Source organism: Carlito syrichta, unplaced genomic scaffold, assembly GCF_000164805.1.
Source record: "Carlito syrichta isolate Samal-C Ts95f unplaced genomic scaffold, Tarsius_syrichta-2.0.1 Scaffold260196, whole genome shotgun sequence".
Lineage (NCBI taxonomy): Eukaryota > Metazoa > Chordata > Mammalia > Primates > Tarsiidae > Carlito > Carlito syrichta.
Window position 1 is genome coordinate 40306 of NW_007204292.1, and position 18826 is coordinate 59131.

The window sequence follows — 18826 nt, forward strand, 5'->3', positions numbered from 1 at the left end:
CCAGGCAGGTCTCGAACCCGCGGGCTCAGGCCATCCACTCACCTCAGCCTCCCAAAGGTGTGGGATTACAGGCTGAGCCACCGAGCCTGGCTTGGCAGCAGGTTTTTTAGGGGGTGGAGGATATGCTGGAATATCTGAGTGGGGTGGGCGAAGTGGAGCTGATGGCGGGTGAAGATGGGACGATGAGAGGTTGGAGATGTTTCATCCATGTTGATTTTTTCTAGGATGATTCTGCAGTAAGTACTGGAAAGACGGTTTTCCTTGTACTGTATCCCTGGTGTTAGCATAATGCCTGGCACAAAGTAAACCCTCAATCGATGCTTTTTTTTTTATTTTAAATTTTTGAGTTAGAGTCTCATTCTGTTGCCCAGACGGGAATGCAGCGGCATGATCACCGCTCATGGCAGCCTCCAATGCCTAGGCTCAGGCCGTCTTTCTGCCTCAGCCTCCAGAGTGGCTAGGATACAGGCATGTACCACCACACCTGGATACTTTTTAAAAATTTTTTTGTAAAGACAAGGTCTTACTATGTTGCCTAGGCTGGTCTCAAACTCCTGGGCTTAAGCACTCCTCTCCCCTCTGCCTCCCAAACTGCTGGGATTACAGGTGTGAGCCACCGTGCCTGGCCAATAGATGCAGTCAAATAAATGCATAAGACAGGATGGAGTGGATAAGAGGAGGGTACAAACCTAGACAAAGAAAAGGGCAGAGGACAATCCTGTGCCAAGATGCTGAGGAAGGGAGAAAGTGCAAAGTCCTGTGAGTTGTCATGGCCAGCCTCACCTTGTGGTGTGGAGCCCATGAGGTGCCTCCTCTCCTCTCAGCCTCACTGAGACAGAGCAAGATGGAACTCTTTAAAGTGTGCTTTCAACTAAGCACCATTCTCCGGGTCCTGGTTCAGAGCCTACCTAAGAAACATTCCCTAAAACACCCAAGATATCATCGCCCAACTGGACATCAAGTTACCTGGACACTAGCCAGTAGGGTCACACATTCTCAAAGCCAGGCAGCCATTCCTTCTCGGCAGAAATGATGCTGACTCCCAGCACTTTGGTGTTCTGATGGCTTACCTGAGAAGACCTCTGACTATGACTGTGGAACGCACTAGAACGTCTTCTCTCTAAGGCAGACCAGACTGGCTCCCACAGCACGTTTGTTTCGGTGCCACAGGGACGCTTTCGCTGCTAAGAAAGCATCGCCCACAGCCATCTGGGGTGCTTGCAACCCCCCTGCAATGCAGTGTCTCAGCTTGGGTTTGTGTCTCACAGAACCTGCAGCGCTACAGGGGCAGTTATTCTAATTTCATAGGAAATGCTGAAACGGGACAGACACTGCAGCTTCTAGAATCTTGATCCAGGGCTAAGAGAGATTCGGCAGTGTGTTTGAATTTATTCTTATACAGTGGTGCTTACTACATACCAGGCTGTGTTCTAAACACTTGGCATGTGTTCACTCATTTAATCTCAAAACAACCTTAGGTGCTAGATACTCGCAAATGTCTTGGTATTCCCCACCCCCATTTTAAGAGATTATCACTGAAACCCCCATTTTATACATGAGCCATCTGGGGCATGGTGAAACTAAGTGACCCGCCCAAGTCCCACAGGTGTCAAGGGGCAAAGCCGGGCTTTGAACCCAGGCAATCTGGTGGCAGAGATCACCCTCTTAGCCACTACATTGCACCACCTTTGTACAGACATGTCATTGCAAAGGCAAAAACAAAGTCATTCTGCCTGGCTAATGGGGGTCACACAGGTGTTCCGAATTTGAGGACTGTACAGTGCTGAGCAACCAGTAGAGACCCTACAATAAGTATAGCTTGATGACAATTTTCCCCAAATAGATATATATTTTCCATTAGAAAATATAATTTGTTTGCTTGTTTGTTTGTTTAGTTGAATTCTCACTCCATTACCTAGACTAGAGTGCAGTGGCACACTCATGGCCGCCCCAGCATCAACTTGCTAGGCTCCAGTGATGCTTCTGCCTCAGCCCTCCAAGTAGACGGAACTACAGGTACAGTCTACCCCGCCCAGCTACTTTTTTTATTTATTGTAGAGACGAGGTCTCCCCAACTTGCCCAGGCTGGTCTTCAACCCGCGGGCTCAGGCAATTCACTCGCCTCGGCCTCCCAAAGTGCTGGGATTACTGCCACCAAGCCCGACCAAAAAATATAGTTTATTTAAAAGTAAATTAGAGAGAGAAAAAGAGAAGATTCACCTCCCCAAGGTTGGGGAAGGGGCCAAAGCCAGGAAGCATGGTGATAATCATAGTTCAAAGAGCACGTGGTCACACCAGAGTCTAGCAAGGCAATGGCCCCCAAATGTTTTTTGGGTTTTTTTTTGAGTTGGAGTCTCACTCGTCACCCAGACTGGAATGCAGTGGCCGCTCCTGGCCACTGCAGCCTCAACCTGCTGGGCTCCTGCGATCCTTCCGCCTCAGTCTTCCAAGTAGCTGGAACTACAGGCAGGCGTTACCACACCCGGCTAATTTTTTGATTTATTGTAGAGATGAGATCTCACCAAGTTGCCCGAGCGGGTCTCGAGCCCGCGGGTTCAGGCAATCCACTCACCTCAGCCTCCCAAGGCGCAGGATTATAGGCTGAGCCACTGAGCCCGGCATCCCCAAATATTTTTATCCAACTATGCAAACACTGTACACAAACATTTCTGGCTCCAATGGGCCTTCACTACACTGACACTTATGTGACCCACAAGGCAATCATTACCAAAAAGCTTATGGATATTAATAGAAGCCAGTACATAATGTTTGAAGATTTTGTCATCATTGGGCATAAACTAATTTTTTTTTCTGATTGCAAAAAAAAATACATGCTCATCTGGAAAATTCAGACCTTGCTGAAATATACAAATGATTCAAACATCAAAGTTAAATATTCACCATATTAGGACAGTGGTTCAAAAGAAAGTAGGGGTCTTGGGATTTGACAGGCTTTGCAAGCATAAAGAACGCTTCCCCTTTTCAAAGAGCTAATTTGCAGGAGAAGGGGAATCTTGCCTGATAGCCAGGTGTATATAGTAACCCTTAAATTATCTATAAATGTCTCACTAAGAGAGAAATCTACTAAACTACATGTATAAGAAGGGTCAATAAGTTCATTGTTTCTTTAGGAATGAACTGAACTTATATGGATGCCCAGGTAGGCCCCTTGGGACAACTTTTAATGTTAGACCAGAGTGCAAATAGCGGATCTGAATGTGACTGTCCAATCTCAACCATCTATCTGCATTTTGAGATGAAGAACAAGGGTCAGGATCCTCTCTTCAGGATTTCTCTTTCTTATCCAGCCATATTTGCTCCTCAATTCATGGTCCATGGAAAGACCCATCAGCTCAATAAAAGCCATCTGGTCCTGCTCTACCTGACCCTATAAAGACAGCACTAGACTGTGGAAAACTGTGGACTTTCCCACTTACTACCTGGGAGCAGCTCTGACTCAGGCCATCCCTCCACGTTCTCATTCATGGATGAAGGCAGTGCACCTGGTCTCTCTCGATTATAGAGTCATCTGGAGACTACAGTGAGGCCAGGAATGAGAAAATGCTTCTTAAACACTTCCTGCAGTGCATGCAGGCTAGAGGGCGAGGTGAGCACTCCTCACCGCTTGGGTATTTGCTTTGGTTGAGAGGAATTGTTCTGAGGTGGAGAAAAGTGCACTCTGAAGCCTCAAATCTTAAAAAAAGGAAACTAAATGGCTCAAACCGATGCCAGATTTCTTTATAAGCAGAATATGATAGAAAATGAACTTGACCTACTGAGCTGGCTGAGGGACATCTGGGTTTCAAATCCTTCCTATCCTATCTCTCCTTGAGAGAAAGAAAGAAAACAAAGAAAGAAGGAAGGAAGAATCGAAGGCAGAGACAGACGGAAGGAAGGAATGACGGAGGTGGAAGGAATTATGCCTTGAAGAACAACACAGTTAGAAAGGTCATGGCCGGGCTCGGTAGCTCAGCCTGTAATCCCAGCACTTTGGGAGGCCGAGGTGAGTGAATTGCCTGAGACTGCGGGTTCGAGACCCACCCGGGCAACTTGGTAAGACCTCATCTCTACAATAAATCAAAAATTAGCCGGGCATGGTAGCGCGCGCCTGTAGTTCTAGCTACTTGGAAGGCTGAGGCGGAGGGATCACCAGAGCACAGCAGGTTGAGGCTGCGGTGGCCAGAAGCGGCCACTGCACTCCAGTCTGGGGGATGGAGTGAGACTCCAACTCAAAAAAAAAAAGAAAAGAAAAGAAAGGAGAACATAACTTGGGGACAAAGGCACTCAGTGAAAAAACGTGTTTGTCCAATTTCTCCTGCCAGCCCGAGGTCCTTTATGGTGGGACTAGAGCTTATTAATCTTTATGGGTGCTACTCTTTGTAAAGTATGTGTCGCATCCTAGAAACCATTTAGAATAAGCCATATAGCACTACCTTTTTTATTATTATTTCTTTTACCTAGAGACAGGGTCTCACTATGTTGCCCAAATAGGTCTATCTCCTGGCCTCAAGCCATCCTCCTGCCTCGGCCTCCCAAAGTGCTGGAGTTACAGGTGTGAGCCACCACACTCATCCTATTACCATTCTTATGGACCAAAAACAGTCTTGTGTTGGCAATGTCATAGGTAGATAAAGTGCAAGAGACCTGAGGGTCACGTTCATTCAGTCAGCCTTAACCCCTGTTCCCTCATAACGCCGCCCCACCTCCAGCCCCCTGCAGAGACATGGGGCTTCTCTTTTACGTCTGTAAGAGTCACGCCTCTCTTTGAAGACTGACCGCGGTGTTCCCTGAAGCCTGGAAATTTCTAGATACTAAGTACACGCCGTACTAGCCTCTCCTTCTTACAGTCTTCATACTGCTAACCAAAGGGCCTCATTATGGCCCTAATTTAAATTCCTATTCATTCGAGGGGCAAAATACACTCTAGTCAAACAAAATGGGCCTTCTTCATTAGGGTGTTATACAAATTTTTTTCTTTCCCTTTTTCCGCTCTCCTTTCCTCTCCATCCTTCCTCCCTCCCTTCCTTCCTTCCTTTCTTCCAATCATTCCTCCCTGCCTTCCTTCCCCTCTTCCTCCCTTCCCTCTCCTGGTAAGATAAGAAGACATTTCCTCCTGTTCTGTGCAGGAAGTCTTAGTGAAGCCTTAGGCCTTCAGGCTGGCAGGAAATACAGCCGAGTGATCGGGCATGGCGTCAGGTTCCTGGAGAGAACACCAGGCTCCTGCGTCCTTCCTAAAGCCCTCATGACACTGAGCATTGCACAGAGACCACAGTGAGTGAGATGCATGCGAATCTAGTGGATCTCGAGTTGAGGTCGTGAACTTCCATTTCTCCTTCCGTATATTTGTTGCTTGTATTTATTTCTGTCTGAGAAATGAAGTCTGCGGTGTTGGGCTCAGTGATAAGACTGCAGAATGTTCGTTCTGCACGTCATTGGTTTTGCATCGGATTATGTCATTGACATGAAGCACAACATCACAAACACTGTTATTCTTCTAATGACGCTACACAGACGCCTTGGACGGTAGGATTTTATAAAATAAATCTAGCCATCAGCTTCCCCTTGCTACAGACCAAACAGCAGGAGAGGATGGGTAGCGTGACGGTCAAGGTAGCATGGTGGTCATGTGGACACGCTAGAAAGTTGGCTCAAAGGGTAGACATTTGTGTCTGCTTTGTTCCCTGTGGTATCCTAGGGCCTGGAACAGAGCTCTGAGCGAGGCATTATAAGGGAACAGATTAGAGGTGACAGACGGACCATGACATGTAGATCCGGGCATCTTTATCTAAACACTAATGAGACACCTATTAGGCACTTGAGAAACAGATGTTGAATAAATGAATAGTTGGTGCAATTCAACTATTGAGTTGATGATCTCAAAATTCCATAACTAATCAGTTCACTAGTCATAGGCCCCCTCCAAGACCATTTCCTGTAGTTCCGGGCAGGATTGTTGAGAGGACTGATGGAAGGCTTAATGACCAATAAAACAGTAGGTGCTCAAACATGTTAGTGTCTTTTCTTCCTAAGCTCTTCTAGTTTCCTTAAAAACACATCTGAGGCCAGGCACAGTGAATCACACCTGTAATCCCAGCACTTTAGAAGACTAAAAGAAGAGGATCACCAGAGCCCAAAGGTTCGAGACCAGCCTGGGTAACTTGGTGAGACCTCGTCTCTACACTAAATCAGAAAAATTAGCTGGGCATGGCAGCACACATCTGTGGTTCCAGCTGCTTGGGAGGCTGAGGTGGAAGATAATCTGAGCCCAGCAGGTAGAGGCTTCAGTGACCGTGAACATGCCACTGCACTCCAGCCTCGGTGACAGAGTGAGACTCTGATTAAAAAAAAAAAAAGTGGGTGTGGGTGTAGGTGTGGATGTGTCTGCAGACTGGAAGAAATAAATTGTTCATGTTGCTCAGGGTTTCTCAGCCTCCTCACTGAGCCCCTTAAGGCTGGATAATTATTTGCTATGAGGGGCTGGCCTGCACATTGGAGGGTGTTTAAGACCACTCTGCCCTCTACCTACTAGATGCCAGTTTCATTCCCCAGTTGTGGCAACCAAACATATCTCCAGATATTGCCGAAGGTTCCCTGGGAGACAAGATTGCCCCCCTGTTAAGAACAACTGTTGTAGCTCTGATCACTCATTGAATAATTAAATATTTCATTTATAAACAGGTTGTCATATGCTATGTAGACACAGCCTGTGGCCATTATGTTTAAATGTACATAAAGCCAGGACTTCTACAGAAAAAGAAAAACTAGCTAATATCAAATTAAAGCATATAGTCAACCCACAATTATCCATGAAGTGAGAAATGACGTGGATCATAAAAAAAAGTTATTTCAGTCACACGATTTCCCCGCATTAAATTGCTTTTCTAATTATGGTTGGTTTAGGCTAAAAATATGAATCGTAATCAATTTCCTGAACACCCGCTGACAGATGGCAGGGAGAGATGGCAAGGGTGCTTGGAGAGAAATCATTTGAGTTTCTTAAATTTTCATGGACAGTCATAAAGTGGGTACTTCCACCACCAGTGATCAAGCTGCATTGCCCATTAGCAAGCTTAAAAAGTGACAGCAACATTCATACTTACAGGTGAATTAGTGACTTTAGTCCCCGGAAAGTATGTCTTGAAATGGACTTGATGTTGTTGTTTTCTATGAATCTGCAACAGGTTATAATATTTTTTGTCAAACAGTGGCAAGCACTTGCGAGCACTTGTCCTGAATCATCGTGTTAAAAAAAAAAAGGTTTTTCAAACAGCCCCATTAAAAAGTGGGCAAAAGACACGAATAGACATTTCTCAAAAGAAGAGATACAGGCAGCCAACAGACACATGAAGAAATGCTCAGCCTCACTAAGCAACAGAGAAATGCAAATCAAAACCACAGTGAGATACCACCTAACCCCAGTAAGAATGGCCATCATTAATAAAACAAACAACAACAGATGCTGGCGAGGATGTGGAGAAAAAGGAACGCTTCTACACTGTTGGTAGGAATGCAAACTAGTACAACCTCTTTGGAAAACAGTGTGGCGATTTCTGAAAGAACTAGAAATTGACCTTCCATATGACCCAGCAATCCCCCTATAGGGAATATACCCAGAGGACCTCAAACCATTCTACAAAAAAGATACCTGCACACACATGTTTATTGTAGGACTATTCACAATAGCAAAAACATGGAACCAACCGTGCTGCCATTGAAACTGGACTGGATTTTTTTTTAATGTCATACATATACACAATGGAATATTACACACCTATAAAGAAGAACTCACATACGGACTTCGCAGCAACTTGGATGGGTTTAGAGTCTATCATACTGAGTGATCTATCACAGAAACAAAGAACAGAGTACCACATGTTCTCACTCATAAGCAGACCCTGAACATTTACCATAATATTATAAGAAAGGGATTGGCAGTAGTGGGAAATTGCCAGGGGAAGGGGTTGGCACACCTCATCAACAAGGGTACCTGCATAATGAACATTTGTACACCTAACCCTGAATGGTGCCCCACATCTTTAAAATTAAAAATAAAATTTTTTAATTAAAAAAAAGAAAAAAAGTTTTTTTTACTTACAAATACTCTAGATGTGGAAGACCAATAAAAGCATCGTCACTGATCACATCAAAGGAGTTCGATGTGAATAACCTGCCCAGAAAAAGTACACAATGAAAATGGTTACACTGACAGGCTGTCAATCTGCTGCTTTTATCTTTCAGAGAAACGAGTGGGAGTTATATAGAGAGCAATGTCTGGGCGTCTGACCTCTGAAGTGTTATTTATGCAGATAATCTTTGCTGATTTTTTTTTTACTCCTAATCAAATCCTCATCAAATGCTCTTCAAGGGGGTGTTTTGGGTCCCACGCTTCCCAATGATCGTCACATGCCCTGGGTGACATTTTGAGATACAATCACAGTAGGTAGGACAGCTGAAGCAGCCAAATCAACATTTTGCACGTTTTCTCAACAAAGACACGAACAATCTTTTCTGCTTGCTCTAGACACCTCTGGCGAAACCTAGAAATCTTTAGCTGCATGCCTGGTTGTGCTGTGACATCTCATAGCAGATAAGCCATTGATGCTGGCGCAGTGAGCATCGGCCAACTTCCTTCTTTGCAAACAGTCTGAAGATGGGAAATGATGGATCTTGGGCAGAGTCTTAGACCCGTTTTATTAGTGAGTAGTTGAAGAAAACACTTTTCCTTGGACAAATGTATTTGCAATTTCAAAATCCACGGGGATTTGGTTTCGAAATTACTGATGAAAAATCACATCAATCAGTTGTCCCACGCCCTGTGGAACTCCTTGGAGAACTGAATGAGGGACTTAAAAGAGGCACTTTTAGGCCAAATAGCACAATAATATATTATATTATATAATAATAATAATTCTGTTAGTTAATCTTGTGACTTTTACTTTTGAAGTCTAGGGATTAAAAATAACTGCCACTAACCAGCTTAGCGACTTCGCCTCTGAGTCGGCTAACTAAAGGGTTTGAAGCCAGTAGAGTTCACCTTCCGGGTGCTTCAAATAATCAGGGGTGGGGAACCACAGGAGGTTAGAGACGAATTAGCAGGAGTTGATAATTTTTGAAGCTGAAAGATGGGTATATGGGAGTGAATTTTACTATTTTCTCTACTTTAATATCTGCTTGAAATTTTTCATCAAAAGGAGTGGGAGGGGGGAAACCAACCAGCCAAACAAAATGAGACGATGTCTCGCGCATGTCTTCTAAAACTATCAATCCTGGGGTGGTATCGGATTCTCCACTAACCCTTTCTGCCTCTACTGCCAGGGCTTTAGATTTAAGTCATTCACTAGGCTCTGAAAAGCCAGAACTAATGAGTAGTGATACATGTTCGAGCGCCATCGTTATGAAAACAAACTCAAAGTTGTATGGTTCCCATCACAACTTTGGCAATTGTCTCATCTCACTTCATAGTTCTGGAAAACAAAAGGACTGCTCAGCTCTACTCCAAGCTAAGCGAATCTCTCCAGGCTTCCTTAGGCTCCAGACTTTTGTTCCATTCTATACAGACAGAATCGGGGGTAGAGAGAATGGAATAAGACAGAAATAGGTACAAATACCTCCCACACTCTCTGGTTTGCAAACTGTCCCATGGGTGGACCAGCGACTTCATAACCTCATCTTCCAGGTTGCTAGAAGAAATAGCGCCCATGGCTAGTTCTCCCTTATGCAGGACACAGTGAGCAATGGGTATTGATGGGTATTAGTGGACCTGCCTGTGCATGTCAAGGAAAGAAGAGAGAGGATTTCCCTTTTGTCTGCATTGCTTGCCCCTTGCACCTGTGATGGTACCTATCCTACAGTGGACACTGAGTAAATATTTGTTGAATAAAGACAAATTCCCTTTACATTAAATTCCAATCACGGCTAGATTACTGGATTAAATGTTCCTTACAACAGGGACTTACCCTTATTTATTTTTGTGTCCCCAGCCCCGGGCTCCAGCTGAATAATGTTTGTTGAGCTACATTTCAAGGACTAAGACCTCTGGCTACAACTACATGTAAAGATGTGGATGGTTATTCGAGGGAAGGAAGCCAGAATACTATACAGTACATTCTATGTGATTAAAAACCAATCCACACTGGTGGGAGTCAAGATAGGGGATACTCTTGGAGGCAAGTAGGTATGGAAGGAAGCATAAGAGCTGTCCTTGGATCCAGATAATGTTTGGCTTCTTGACCTGGATGCTGGTTACAGGGGTGTTCATTTCATCAAAAAATCATTGAAATGTGCACTTATAATATGTGCACTTTTCTTTATAGATATTATACTTCAATTTAAAAGTTTCTCACAAAAGCTAAAAAAGAAAACCGTCTGGCTAAGATAATAATGAATACCATCATGCCTCAATGCTAAATTCAATTGTAGTTTCTATGGAAAACGATGTGTAAAATTATACATACGTTCTAAATATGGCTGAGTGGGCTATTTGTCTTGTTATCCTGTGCATGCTTCAAAAGACTCCTACCTCATATTCTGCAAAGAGGATGAAACTCTGACCCTTCTTTTTTTTTTTTTGAGCTGGAGTCTCATTCTGTTGCCAAGGCTGGAGTGCAGTGACACGCTCACGGTCACTGCAGCCTTGACCTGTTGGGCTCAGGCGATCCTTCCACCTCAGCCTTCCAAATCGCTGCAACTAGACACATGCCATGATCCTTCATTTTTAGGGATTCCTTTAAATATGTCTGATTTCATGCTTATGATTTGGTATTGAACCAGATATGTTAAAGTGTCTCACCGTCCCTGTCCAGGGAAACTGTGACCATCCCCTCTTAACAAACAACAGACCCAGGCAGCCCAGGGTGGCCGTGTTTTATACTGCATGACCTCTGTCCCTTTCCAAAAGGTGAACTGAACTGAGAGAAGATCCTTCTTGGGGACTTGGAATTGGCAAACTAAGAAATAGAGTCAGCTCACAGAGGAGCTGAAGGCAAAAGGATGCCTTAGGGCTGAGTTGGATCCATGGCAGACAGAGGTGTGTGCAATGCACACTTCAAAGGGTCCAGAATGTGGAGGAGATCTGCTCTGCCCAATCCCCAAGGGAAGTGGTCTGAAGGCTGGTGTGGGGTGATGCCTAGATCTGTGTTAGAGCCTGAGCCAGTGTTTTTCAACCTCGGTTGCTTAGAATCCCCTAGGAAATTTGAACAATACTGCTATCTGGTTGTGCCCACCCTCAGGGATTCTGGTTAAATTCAACACTAGGGTGTCACCTGGAATTTTTTTTTTTTTTTTTTTGAGTTGGAGTCTCACTCCATCGCCCAGGCTGGAGTGCAGTGGCATGTTCACAGCCACCACAGCCTCAATCTGGTGGGCTCAGGTGATCCTTCTGCTTCAGCCTTTCCAAGTAGCCAGAACTACAGGTGCACGCTACCATGTCCGGCTAATTTTGGGATTTACTGTAGAGATGAGGTCTCGCCAAATTGCCCAGGCTGTTCTAGAACCTATGGGCTCAGGCAATCCCCTCACCTGGGCGTCCCAAAGTCCTGGGATTACAGGCTTGAGCTACTGAGCCTGGCACCTGGAATCTTTTAAAACGCCCAGGTGACTCTTCTAAGCAGCCAGGGCTGCACATGGTAGGCTTTTCCAGGACGGTCAAAACACTACCCCTCTTTATCTGTGGTGACCGAGGAGGGAGTCCTTGCAGTGAGTCAGACTAGAGCAATTGCTGTAGCACATGGCAGAGCTGTGGAATTCCCTGTCCTCATAACTACAGATAGCAAGAATCTGCAATAATATGAGTTGGAAGTGATAAACTGTCCTCATGACAGCAGCATCACGGAGGGGGCTGTAGGGACGAAAGCCCCGTTTCAATGACATTGTTACCTCAAGCCACGCCTCAGTGTTTTGGACCCCACAGGCCCGCCAAGCAGCCATCTGTGGGCTTGTGCAGAGGTGGAAGAGAATTTGCCCTCTGCCCTGGTCTCGGGAGAACATCTGAAGTCTGTCCTCTTTGCTTAGAGAGGCATTTTCCTAAAGCCAGGCATTTTCTCCTAGAATTTTGACGGAGGTGGACACAGGGATGTACCCAGCCTGTCTGTACCCTCCCCCGAAGGGCTGCACAGGCATGAATTCAGTAAGTAAAGCGGCTGTGTGGGAGGAGTGGAGAGGGATTTTTTTCTTCTGCAACCCAGGCAGTGTGTTTCCTTACCAGGAGGGAGATTTAGAAAGATCGTACATGTTGGCCAGATGCAGTGGCTCAAGCCTGTACTCCCAGCACTTTGGGAGGCCAAGGCAAGAGGACTGTCTGAGCTCAGGGGTTCAAGACCAGCCTGAGCAACTTGGTGGGACCTTGTCTCTACAATTTTAAGAAAAGCTGGGCATGGTAGTGTGAGTCTGTAGTTCCATCTACTTGGAAGGCTGAGACGGAAGGATCGATGAACCAGCAGGTCGAGGCTGCAGTGGCCGTGAGCGTGCCACTGCACTCCAGCCTGGGCAACAGAGTGAGACTCCAACTCAAAAAAGAAAGAAAGATCAACTGTCAATTCCAAATGGGCTCTGGCTCATTTTTTAAATGATGATCATTGCCTTCACAATACCCTACCTGTCACAGACTCCTGCCTGGATTGTCTTATTCGATCTTTGGAACAACTTTATGAAAATGGGAGAGTAGGATTAATATCTACTTGACAGAGGGGGATACTGAGGCCCAGAAGGCTTCTAAAGGCTTTGCACAAGGTCATGAGGCTCAGGACCCCTGGTCCTTATCACACATCGGGTGGCCTCTCAGCATAGGTCCCAAGTCATAGAATGACATAATGTCCACATTCTGGCAAACAGTCATAGTAATACCACTCAGCTTCATGTGCATTTAAGAAATGTAATTAAATAATAACCCCTTTCTTAAAGGAAATAAGTAATCAAATGTGAGTAGACTCAAAGTCACATCAAGTTTATATCAATCTGGATTTCTACTCCAAGTAAAAAGTTCTAGAATTTTGAATGCACTTTAATGTATTCTGTTTACGAATAATCTATGCCTATAGTAGAAATTCTGGAAAACACAAAAAAGCTTAAATAATAAAATAAACAGCACCACAATCATACTAGCCAACGACACTGATAGGCGTATACTTAATACATATATGATACAAGCATATACAAGTATATATTTATAGAATTGATGTAATCATTTTTAGGTTGTTTTGTGTCCTTTTTATTCGCTGATTTTCTCATGAACAATTTCTCATGACAATCGAGTTTTCAAAAATATAGTCCTAACAAATGAGTAAGTTTTGTATTATGGATATATCATGACTTAACTTTTTACCGTTGATTCAGAGTTTTACTACTATAAACATTATTATAACCATCCTCATACATAAATATGTTTCCTATATCTCTAATTATTTTCTTAAAATAGATTTTTAAAAGAAGCATATTTGGAGTATAGGTAGTTTTTAAATTTCTAGGTCTTTCTTGCTAACTTGTAGTATATTACATGTCCAACTCTGATTATGGAAATGCCTATCTTGATCATACCCTCACCAACATTTAGGACTATCATTTTTGTTTCTTATAAAATCGTGCCTTTTAACCATTTTTGTTGCTTTCTAAGCATTTTTTATTTATTAAGGATATTACTTATTCTTTTCCTATTTTATATGATGCTAAAAGTTGTTTCCTACTGATTATAGTTGCCTTTCACTCATGATTTTTAGCATGTAGATGTTTACATTTTTATTTAACAAAATACATCAACTTTTATTATGTATTCTTTGCTTTTATTCTTAAGATGTCCTTTCCTACCTTGAGATCAATGAAATATTACCTGAATTCCCCCTTAAAATTTTTTTTGACATTTAACTCTTTAATCTATTTGGGAATTTTATGTGTGACACTGCCTTGATTCTTTCATAAATATTTGCCCAAATTAACCCAAAGTTTTTTGTTGACTGACTAATGTCTCACCTACTTGTGAGTGTTGTATCCTTCGAGTGTCTGCCATTTCATTTGGCTTTTCCAAGGACTAACTCTTGGATCTAGTTATTATTCTCACTGCTTCCTAACTTATTATTTATCTTTCCATCCTTATCGTTTATTTCATCCTGATTTCCTTAGGATGTTTATTGAGTTTAGCACTCATGTATATATTTTGATTCTTTCAGATTCAAAATGAAAGTATTTAGAAATATAATTTTACTTTGTGTAACACATCCAATAAGTTTTGATCTGTACTCATCTTTTTAAAATGCATACTTGGTTTTGACAGAAATTTAGAATAACATTCTTAAAATTCCCTGTTGATGATAGATGCTTTTAAAAAAGCTGTCGTAATTTCATGATTAATACTGTGTTGAGATCAGAAGATAGAATCTGTAAAATGCTAACCCCAAGGTCCGATTCCTCCAGATCCAGCTGCCTGAGGGTGGGCCACAACCTTTCAAAGCAACAACACTTTAGACACAAGGCCATAAGGTCATGAAGGGTTCCTGGCTGGATTGAAAGCTAGGACCAGCAGAATTTCCTTCAAAAGGAGCAGGAAAGTGGGCTACAGGGTTAGCATGAGTTCAGAGGGCGCCGGGATCAGAAACAGAAAGGTAAATGAAGGAGCAGAGGATCTAAGAATAAAAATCCAGCTACAGGCTCAAGGCCAAGGCTGCCCAGTGTCCAGGTGAGAGGTCAGAGACAGGCATCCTTATGAGTAAAGGACGGGCAGGCACATGTGTCAGTGCCAGGTCCGATGCGCCCCGGATGCGTTTCCTTTCCAGACACTTCACCTCTTCTAGGGGCCAAGGAAGAAGTGTGCTGAAGAGGGAAGCAGGCAGCCTGGGTCTTAATTGCCACTTAGCCATAAATTCTGTGTGACCCTGAGCACATCACTTCTCTCTCTCTCTCTCTTTTCTTTGTGTGTCAGAGTCTCACTCTGTCGCGCAGGCTGGAGTGAAGTGGCTTACCACAGTCTCAACCTCCTGAGCTCAGATGATCCTTCTGCCTCAGCCTCCAGAGTAACTGGGACTACAGGCATGCACTACCACATCTGACTAATTTTTTTTGGAATTTTTTGTAGAGATGAGGTCTTGCTAGGTGGCCCAGGCTGGTCTTGAACTCCTGGCCTCAAGCGAATCCCCAGCCTCAGCCCCGTAAAGCGCTGGGATTACTGCGCCGGGCCCATGTCTCTATATTGTAAAATAAGGGGACTGGACTAGATCATTTCTTTTTTTTTTTTTTTTTTGAGTTGGAGTCTCACTCTGTTGCCCAGGCTGGAGTGCGGTGGCACTCTCACGGCCACCCAAGCATCGACCTGCCGGGCTCCAGTGATCCTTTTGCCTCAGCCTTCCAAGTAGCCGGAACTACAGGCACGCGCTACCATGCCCGGCTAGTTTTGGGTTTATTGTAGAGACAAGGTCTCACCAAGCTACCCGGACTGTCTCAAACCCACAAGCTCAGGCGATCCGCTTGCCTCGGCCTCCCAAAATGCTAGGATTACAGGCTGAGCCACCGAGCCTGGCCGGACTAGATCATTTCTGAGGTTCCTTTTAGCTCTAAAGATGTATCAGTCTGTGCTGTTAGCACTGCAGGCACCATGTATGGAGGAGAGGCCATGAGGTGACGGGGGGCAGGGAGGCCAGTCTGCAGGTAGCTGAGCGGTGGGGGAGGGAGTGACCACTGCTGAGAAAACCACCCACTGTCTCAAACCGGACCGCTCATGGAATCTGAGACCAGGCACCCTGGTTCTAATAACACTTCTTCAGACTCCCTTCAGTTACTTGCGACATCTTGACTGCCATCAGAATTGTCATTGGCCCATGAGTGGCCTGCACCCATCTGCCAGCCTAGCACAGATTCTAGGCAGATGATCCAGGGGGCTGTCCCACACAAATCCCTCCTCTGTTGAAGACTACGTTGGACCAAGATGACAAGAGTAAGAAGCCAGCCCCTCTCGTCACTTGGAGATGGCATTGATTGGATACAGAATAGAGAATCAGACATCTAAGCTTGGAGTTACTACTCACTATTGTATGTTAACACATTAAGGAGGTGAATCTCTTTCCTCATCTGTTAAAATAGGATTGATAATACCAAAAGACTTCCCAGGTATTTTTTAATGTTTTTATTTTATATTTTAAATAATTTTATTTATTTTTAAAATAATTTCTTTTTTGAGTTGGAGTCTCACTCTGTCGCCCAGACTGGAGTGCAGTGTCACGCTCTTGGCCACCCCAGCATCGACCTGCTGGGCTCAGGCGATCTTTCCGCCTTAACCTTCCAAGTAGCCGAAACTATAGGCATGGGCTACCATGCCCGGTTAATTTTTGATTTATGGTAGAGACGAGGTCTCGCCAAGTTGCCCAGGCTGGTCTCGAACCCGCGGGCTCAGACAATCCACTCGCCTCGGCCTTCCAAAGTGCTGGAATGACAGGCTGAGCCACCGAGCCCAGTCTAAAATAATTTTTTCAATTTAAGTAGAGACGAGGTCTCGCTATGTTGCCTGGGTGACTTTAAGAGTGACATGAGATCATGTGTATGAGCATGTCTCCAATGCTTCTGCCAAAGAACATCTAAGCAAAGGGCATAGACATGAAATGTCAGAGCTGGGAGAGCCCTTAGATCTAGGGAAAGGTTGTAAGTTTTACTGGTAAGAAAACTCGGGTCCACTGAGGTTGTCACCTGTCCAAGAAGACTTCGATGGGCATTGTCCAGGGTAGTAGGTAGCCATGGGCAGTGTGTACAAACATGAGTGTGCACACTCCCAAGTACTTGTGGGTCTATGTGTTTGCATGTGTGTGTGTGTGTGCATGTATGCGTGTGTGTGTGTGTGTGTGTGTGTGTGTGTGTGTGTTCATGCATATGTCTATGTCAATGAGAGAGAACAAGATACTCAGGTTACAGCTATTGGGAGATACAGGGGCTTGCCAATTTATTTAGAGCTGGCTTTGCTTAAGTGATTCAGACCCTCTGGTTCTTACTAATATTCTCTTTTATCCAAAGAAATAGGGCTGGTTGAATGGCAATTAATAATAAGGTGATGACTCACTGCAGTTAAATGTGTACATTCTAAGTGAGTGTGCCACGTGAATAATTTACATCTGAATATTTTATTTATTTATTTAGAGTTGGAGTCTCACTCTGTTGCCCAGGCTGGAGTGCAGTGGCACGCTCATGGCTACCCCAGCATCAACCTACTGGGCTCAGGGGATCCTTCTGCCTCAGCCTTCCAAGTAGCTGGAACTACAAGTGTGCACCACCACACCCCACTAATTTTTTTTTAATTGTAGAGACAAGGTCTCACCAAGTTGTCCAGGCTGGTCTCAAACCCACAGGCTCAAGCAATCCACTCGCCTCGGCCTCCCAAAGTGCTGGAATGACAGGCTGAGGCACCGAGTCCGGCCTCATCTGAATATTTTAAAATATGTTCCTAAGACAGGAAAAGCATTAAAACGGGAAGCCTTACACACTAGTGCATTATTTGACAGTTCTGTTTGACTCTCAACCTTGAAAAACATTTTCAGTGGAATTCGACTGATCCTTGAGTAGACTACTGCCTCTTCAATCTGACTTGATTGGGAAGAACCTTAATTTGGCTCCACACAAGGTTAGGGTTGGGAGACTCCTGAGAGATATACAATCCAACGCCTCTTTTCACAGGTGAGAAAACTGAGACTGGCAGATGTGAAATAACTTGACCAGGGTCACCTCTTCTGTCAGTGGTGGGGCCAGGATTGGGATGTGGGTTTCAGATTTGCAGGGATGCCCTGGGCATGCACACCAGCAAAGATCTGCGCACAGGCCCACTCCTTTTAAAGTGAGAATTCCCGTTTGCTAATCCCAATCCTCCTGGGATTGCCTCTTGTCCCAAAACAGTCAAAATTCTTCCTTTCTGGAAGCTGGCGCAACTAGGCAGCAGCCCACCTCCTCCGTGTTTTTATAAAACCCCCCTCGACCCTCCTGGTCCTGGAAAGCCAAGGAGGAGGGACTTACATTTCCTCTTAAACCAACTCTGTGCCTGGCCTCATCATTAGCTGGTTGAGGCATCATTTTAATCCTCCCAGGAACATTAAAATGTAGGTCTTATAGTCCCTACATAAAGAAGACCAAGTGAGAGAGGTAAAGTGAGTTGAAGCTCATAAGCGGTGGATCTGGGATTCTGGGCTCAGGCATCCTTCCCCCAATCCCGCCCCCATCCCAGACTGACCAATGGTCACGCAGAAGCCAGCTGTCTTTCCCAGCCCCCTTGGCTCTACTTAGTATCTGCTGCAAACCTGCAACAACTTGACCAATGCGATTGACCTTTGAGCAATACAGGTGCAATCTTTGTGGGTCCACTTAGACTCACAATTTCTTTGACCTCTGCCATCCCAAGACAGCAAGACCGACCACTCCCCCTCCTCCATCCACTCAATGTGAAGATGATTCACTTCCACTTAATGACTAGTAAACATATTTTCTTTTTCTTTTTATGTCCGTGGGAACATTTTCTCTTCTCTAGTTTGCTTTATTGTAAGAATACAGTATATAATACATGATAACATACAAAATATCTGTTCATCAACTGTTTATGTTATGGGAAAGGCTTCCAGTCAATAGAAGGCTATTAGTTCAGTTTGGGGGGAGTCAAAATTATATGTAGATTTTTGACCATGCAAGGAGTTGGCTCCCTTCATCCCTGCAATGTCCAAGGGCCAACTGTGTTTCCCAGAGCATATTCCCTGGAACGCAAACCTTCAATGGGTTGAGAGGCTTACATGCAGAAAAACTGGCAGATATGTTTAGGAACAGTGGGTTGAAAAAGCTAATCAGAGTTCTTAACTCTGTCTTTTATATTTAAATTAATTGA

At 44.4% G+C, this 18826-nt stretch overlaps 1 protein-coding gene across 3 annotated transcripts in view; it reads right to left on the minus strand.

The window, feature by feature from the left end:
• The window catches only part of LGI1 (leucine rich glioma inactivated 1), a 52265-nt gene that overhangs the window by 23056 nt on the left and 10383 nt on the right, over positions 1–18826 (minus strand). For 2 of the 3 annotated variants that reach the window (XM_021709607.1, XM_008052174.2), the window contains exons 3-4: positions 8096–8167; positions 7101–7172 (exon numbers count right to left, since the gene is read on the minus strand). The exons of the other annotated variant lie outside the window; for it this stretch is intronic. In XM_021709607.1, coding sequence (XP_021565282.1) covers positions 7101–7172; positions 8096–8167 — 144 coding nt within the window. The remainder of the gene's footprint in view (positions 1–7100; positions 7173–8095; positions 8168–18826) is intronic. 3 annotated transcript variants of the gene reach the window in all.